Source organism: Aplysia californica, unplaced genomic scaffold (assembly GCF_000002075.1).
Source record: "Aplysia californica isolate F4 #8 unplaced genomic scaffold, AplCal3.0 scaffold00235, whole genome shotgun sequence".
In the NCBI taxonomy this organism is placed as follows: Eukaryota; Metazoa; Mollusca; class Gastropoda; order Aplysiida; family Aplysiidae; genus Aplysia; species Aplysia californica.
Genome location: NW_004797505.1, coordinates 513,075 through 519,484, shown reverse-complemented (window position 1 = coordinate 519,484; position 6,410 = coordinate 513,075). Strand labels below are relative to the sequence as shown.

At 40.1% G+C, this 6,410-nt stretch overlaps 1 protein-coding gene across 5 annotated transcripts in view; it reads left to right on the top strand.

Annotated features, from left to right (window-relative positions):
• Window positions 1–6,410, top strand: part of LOC101847964 (failed axon connections homolog) — a 17,674-nt gene that overhangs the window by 9,613 nt on the left and 1,651 nt on the right. For all 5 annotated transcript variants that reach the window (XM_005100091.2, XM_005100092.3, XM_005100096.3 and 2 more), the window contains exons 3-6: window positions 179–320; window positions 2,543–2,739; window positions 3,689–3,891; window positions 6,043–6,159. In XM_005100091.2, coding sequence (XP_005100148.1) covers window positions 179–320; window positions 2,543–2,739; window positions 3,689–3,891; window positions 6,043–6,159 — 659 coding nt within the window. The remainder of the gene's footprint in view (window positions 1–178; window positions 321–2,542; window positions 2,740–3,688; window positions 3,892–6,042; window positions 6,160–6,410) is intronic.

Below are 6,410 nucleotides of genomic sequence, written 5' to 3'. Positions count from 1 at the left end.
ATCTCCATCCATCCATCCATCCATCCATCCATTCATACATCCATCCATACGTCCATCCATCCTTTCATATACACGTCCATCCATCCAACATTACATTGCTTGTTTGTCTGTCTGTCTGTCTGTCTCTATTCACTCACTACATAACAACTTTACCAAAATTCCCGTTCCCACCCCACAGATCCCCCCACAAGTCTTCAAGAACAGTCCCTCCAGGTACAGTTATTTTGCACCAGTTTCCCAGAGGACCATTTGCTCCTTCTGTGTCACCATTTCCCGTCAAGTTGGAGACATACTTAAGACTCGCAAAAATACCCTATGTGGTGAGTCATTGATTTATCATAGTGAAGAAAATTCACGCCCACTTTTGATCTCAATATAATCTTAACTCTCTGCATCTTTCTTACTTTTAAAAAATCAATGTACATATAAGTGTTTTTACAGTCCATTTGGCACAGTTTAGACCATTTAGGAGTAGGAGACAACTGTAACTGTGCCTCTCAGGGACTGCTCAGACCCGGAGAAATTCAACACCCCAGCAGAAAGACTGAGACACTCAATAAAAATTCTCTTTACATAGAAATCGAGAGCAGGTCTTCCGCGTGTGACTACTAAATGTTTAACTTAACAATTGGGCTACACCACAGAAGCTGAGTAATTTTTTCTGAAGTATTTCAGATCATAACATAGAAATAAAAACATGTAAAAATACTTTTGAAACAGAATGTGCGTTCATTGTGGTAATGAAAACGTGGCAAAAGAAAACTCAATGAAATCTGAATTTTTTACATCGTACTGTCGATTCCGCTCGTATTTTTCTACTGGCTTGAGTTGATCTTCGGTTCCCAGCACCTCGTCTTCTGTACAGATCCGGATGAACTCATCTATACTCAACAACAAAAGAAACGCAAATTATTACATATATACAAAATAAATGCAGATAAAGACATTGGTAAGTAATTTGTGGTTTTATAGATTTTTTGTCACATTTATTGAAGAGGATTCCTCTGTAAGGATTAACAGTCCCGTTGCAGAGAAAACGATTTGAATTTGCTGTGAAAAATGATAAACTGGAGTTAAAAGAAAATATGTCTATAAGTCGGTAATGTTAACTGTGAATCAATAGCGTGTGCGCCCCCCATTTGCGTTCCCAACAGCTTGACATCTGTTAGGCAGGCATTGACCTCACAAGTCTATGAATGATGGCGTGTCCACATTTGTACCAATTTGTGTGAAGGCTCACTGCAGCCAAGGTGCTGTTGTTGGTCTTGGCTGAAAACGGTTCAGTTTTCTTTGGATGTGGTCCCAGAGTGTTCAATCGAGTTGAGGCCTGGGCTCATTGAGGGCCATGGCAGCACCATGACATTGTTCTGCTGTAAGAAAGCTTCTGTAGCTCTTGCAGTATGGGGTCGAGTATTTCCCTGCTGTAGGATAAGGTTCGGCTATCGCTGGAAATGAGGTTTGAACACAGGCGCCAGTGCCTGTTGGATGTAGTGATGTGCATTAACACCGTTACCTTGACCAGGTCAAATGTTCTGGAAAACAACGGGTCCCTAGTGTTGGTTTAGGCCGATTGCACCCCAGATCATTATGCTGGGACCACCCCATGCATAGACCTGCTGGATGTTGTTGTCAGCAAACCGTAGGTTGGGTCTTCTCCATATCCAGATTCTTCCATCTCCTCGACTGACGCAAAAACAGCTTTCGTAAGTGTACATTTCTCCACTGTCGCCAGGTCCCGTTCACATGTTGCTGAGCCCACGCCAAACATTGTTGCCGATGTCTTGCAGAGAGGACTGCACGTTTCAAAGGTCGGCGAAATTGCAGTTGTCTTTCTCGAAGCCGGCGCTGACCTGAAATGGCTCTCCTATGGTTTCAAACGAGATTTTGGGCCGATTCAGTCGGTAGTACACATGAAGCTTTCTCGCAGGTGATTCCGCTGAAGGGCACGACTTGGCATGCTGACGTCACTCGTGGTCGGCCAGTTCTGTGAGCTTCACGAGTGCTTACAGTAACTTGAAAACGTCTTCGGGGTAGATATATATTGTTGAGAGGGACACACCCATGGCAACAGACACATCTGCTGGACTCTCTGCCAATATCAATAATAGCTCTTTCTCGGTTTGCTTGGATGAGTCGTGGCGTGGTCGCTGGCTCAAAACTCTCAACTGAGGAAAGCGTTACGTCCTGTCAATTTATACCCCCTCGGTCCGGTGAACACTTTTCAGAGGATAAAAACTGCTCACCAACTGGCATGCACAAGAAAATACTCACTTTGCATTTTTTTTCTTCGCAGCCATATTGTGACCTCATTTTATACTGTGGCCATTTTTCAGCTTTGTGACATGAGCTCACAACATCACTGAATACAAAAAAAATCGGTCATGTCCAACATTCTAGCGAATGTGGGTTATTAATAACCCGAGTATTTAAATAGCTATATAATGCGTAACTTTTGTTGTTGGGTGAATTTTTCACTCCGCAGGCAACATCAATTCATCCATTGTCGACTGTAGTAATTTTGTTCCTTATATTGAATTTCCAGACAGAAACGGACCTCAATGTGTCCAGTAAAGGAAAAATGCCCTGGATGGAGTTTAACGGCGAGGCAGTGGCTGACTCTCACCAGTGTATCTCTCACCTGAACCGGAAACTGGGAATTGACCTCAACAAAGGCCTTGACCCTGCCCAGAGAGCGGTAGCGAGGACCATACAAATGATGTGTGAAGACCACTTGTATTGGTGGGTCAAGAAGTGGAGGGTTATTTATTGTGTTTTAGAGTTTTGCATATATAAAAATAACATTTCTGTGTTTTTCATATAAATGCAGTCACTGTTAGTCTATTATTACTGTTAATAATGTTATCATCATTATTATAATTACTACTAGTCTGCCGCCATTAAAAAAATCAAATATTGTGAATTTTTAAAACAATTTTACAGGAGGGCCAGAAAACTGAATATATGTTACCAAGAAATTAAACTCTTTGCAAATATCCAACAATGGTTTTAAGAATGCAATTTTGATACTAACTTCCTTTTTATCTTAAAAGCAAATGCTGTTTTATTGATAGCAACGAATAGGTTTTTGGCTCTTACAAAGAGCTTATTAAAAATAGTGCTATACCTCTTTGGGCTTTTCTATAAAATTGTAAAAACTGCATACACTGTATTTGTTAAAATGACGGCATTATTGTTAGTGTCAGTACTAATTGTGGTAATTAGTATTAGATTTATAGTCTATAACAAAAGTATAAATAAGGAAATAGGCTTGTTCCGCTATGTGAGTGCTAGATAGACTATTTTAAATTATCGTCACGGTTATTATTGTTATAATCATCAGCTTCAGCATCAGCTTTATCATTATCATTGTATTTTTGTTACATGCTATGTCATTGCTCTACATTAGAATTACAAAGTTCTGTCTGACATTGTTAGCTGTTTTGATTTTGAGTTACTAAGACCATAAGTTCAGAAACCAAATGTTCTATCAATCTGCTCTATCGAAGTCATACGATTATTCAGAATCGTTATCAAAATGTTCAAAGAACTGCATTTGCAAAATCTTGGCATGTTGTGAAATTCAACATATTTTACGTCAAATTTCTCAAAACTAGGTACTAAGCAGATTATAGAAATTTGCAATTCTAGTTGTAACTGTTACAGGATGCTCTGACCTTTGACCCACCAGGTGTGTAGCGATCTTCCGCTGGGTCCTGGACAGAGAGAAGAAAGTCATCAGAAAAGCGTTTTCCCAAGTGAACTCGCTCATCTTGTGGCTCATTTCCCGGAAAGTCAGGGAAGCGTCTTTGGCCCAAGGCATGGGCCGGCACAGCAAGGAAGAAATCAAAGAATTCCTGGTGGGGGATCTTCAGGCTCTGGCGGATTATCTGGGTATGTATTGTTGTTGTTGTTGTTGTTGTTGTTGTTGTTGTTGTTGTTGTTGTTGTTGTTGTTGTTGTTGTTGTTGTTGTTTAATTGGTGGTGGTGGCAATGGTGATGGAGATGGTGATGTTGCTATTGTTGTTGGTGCTGTTGTTGTTGTTGTTTAATTGGTGGTGGTGGCAATGGTGATGGAGACGGTGATGTTGCTATTGTTGTTGGTGCTGTTGTTGTCGCTGTTGCTGTTTCTGATGGCGTTGGTGTAGCGGTTAGGCGTTTTGTTGTTGCAGACAAGAAATCCGAGTTGCGAGAAATTGTTATCAAGTATTGGAAGGCAGGGTCAGAAGCCTGCCTCCTAACTGATCTAAATTGTGTAGATGTTGGCGTAAAAACATCTACATTTAAAAATGTTAATTTTTTGACAATCTCACAAACTCGTTGTCACTGACTACCATTGTAAAGCGTCCTGTTTTTGAGCTAGGGTTATGGTTTCTCGTGGCGTCGGTGGCCTAGTGGTTTGGCTACCGGACTCGTACGTAATCGTGAGGTTGCGGGTTCGGGGGTCCGAGCTGCGGGCCTAACGTTGTGTCCTTGGGAAAGGCACTTTACACAAATTTTCCCCACTTCACCCAGGTGAAAATGGGTACTCAGCTATAGACAGGGAAAGATCTTGTCAGTTTGTTACTGATTGAGTGCTTAACCAGCTGCTTGCACTGTATGCTTCCCGGGAAGCTGAAAATGTTCCCGAGTGTTCTATTGTCTGCTGGGTAATAATATTATAGTGTAAAGCGCATAGAGCTTGCTTTCGAGTGGGGACATGCGCTATACAAATGCTATTTATTACATGTCGTGTATTATTATTTATTATTATTATCTTGTTCAAAGGCTCACTTTAAGGGCCAAGCAACTAAATGCTGGTGTTAATTTGGCGATGATCAGATAATTTGACCTGATGAGCCTTTCTGTTGTCTTTAATAAAAGTCTGTTTCAGTTATAGTATGCTATTATAAAATTAATATTATTATACTGTGCTTCTCGCTAATAAAAATGTGCAGAAGCGACAAATACAGTTTAATGGACACGTGATTAGACTAGATACAATGGCTTTGAACAACTTGCTCTTACTGGACAAAAAGAAAGTAAAAGTGGCAAGGGTAGATCAAGAATGACCCCCCGGGGCAGTGCCACTTGTAGTGTCTTTAGGCCATTCCTAAAGGGGGGACATTTCTCGTTCAAGCACAGTAGAATTGTAAATTTGCTGATTCATGTCACGCTCATAACTGTGCCTGATCTACAACAGGGAACTGCTGCTTTTTCTTTCTTAATCCTTACCATTGTCGTTTTCCTCTACTTCTTTTGTATGATTATCACTCTCTTGTGGCCTGCTATTTCCGGAGTGCCTTGATAGTCGAAGCAGATCTTGTGCTGTTGAAGCTAGAGAGGTGAGCAGAATAAGTCTGATTCCCTGTATAGACTTCTCTGTTGACACCAACACCTTGGCGCTCATATGACCTCCTGCAGTTGCGAGCGCCGTAAAACCTTCTAATATAAAAAAAAGACCAAGAACAACCTACTTCTTAGAGAATCGAAACAGAGTTGGTGATAGGGACTGGTAAGAATAAACAAGTTTTAATAGTCAAGCAGGCACATAGCGAATTGGCAGCACAGGGGAAATCGGTTCTTTATACACAGATTTCGTTGTTTTCAACGGACCCTCTGTTTTCTCAGTTAGTGTCAATATCATATGCTGTACTACGAAGCAGATGGTCCTGGTTTAAATCCCAGACTTGGTGTTCTTCAACTCGGGCTGTTTGTGGAGTTTTCAAGGCTCTGAAACCTGTTTGGGCTCTGTCCTATCAGAGACGGATGATAAATTGGGAGGTCCCACCTCTTTAATAACCCCAAAGTATTGATATGGGTGTTAAACCCATTCAAGTGGAAAATGCTGTAGATAGCGTTACAAAGAATAAACGTGCGTTTATTTTTTTATTTTTTTATAAATTAGACCTAAAAATGTATTTGCTATAAATGCATGTTTCGCTATGTGCATGTTCACAAGGTGTGTGCAAGAATATGATATAATATAATAATACAATTATTACGTATGCTTGTAAACAATTTTCTACTTATTTTCATAATTCAACGTTGATAATTTCTCTTCAGGTGATAAAAAGTTTATGATGAGTGACGAGGTCACAGAAGTGGACTGCTGTGTCTTCAGTTTTGTCTGTCAGTTTGTCTACCAGCAGAAAGACGAGGATCTTCAAGGGCTGGTGGAAGGTGGGTATTGTCGTCTCTGTTTGTACACTTTCTTCAATCAATAAGAAGATGACTGATAATAACCAAAATAATAATTATGCCAAAATAATAAAGTATTGATGATGATCTGAATATTTTTAATGATAGATAATAATCATACAAAGTAGAGTTGGAAGAAGAAGAAGAAGAAGAAGAAGAAGAAAAAGAAGAAGAAGAAGAAGAAGAAGAAGAAGAAGAAGAAGAAGAAGAAGAAGAAGAAGAAGAATTATTAC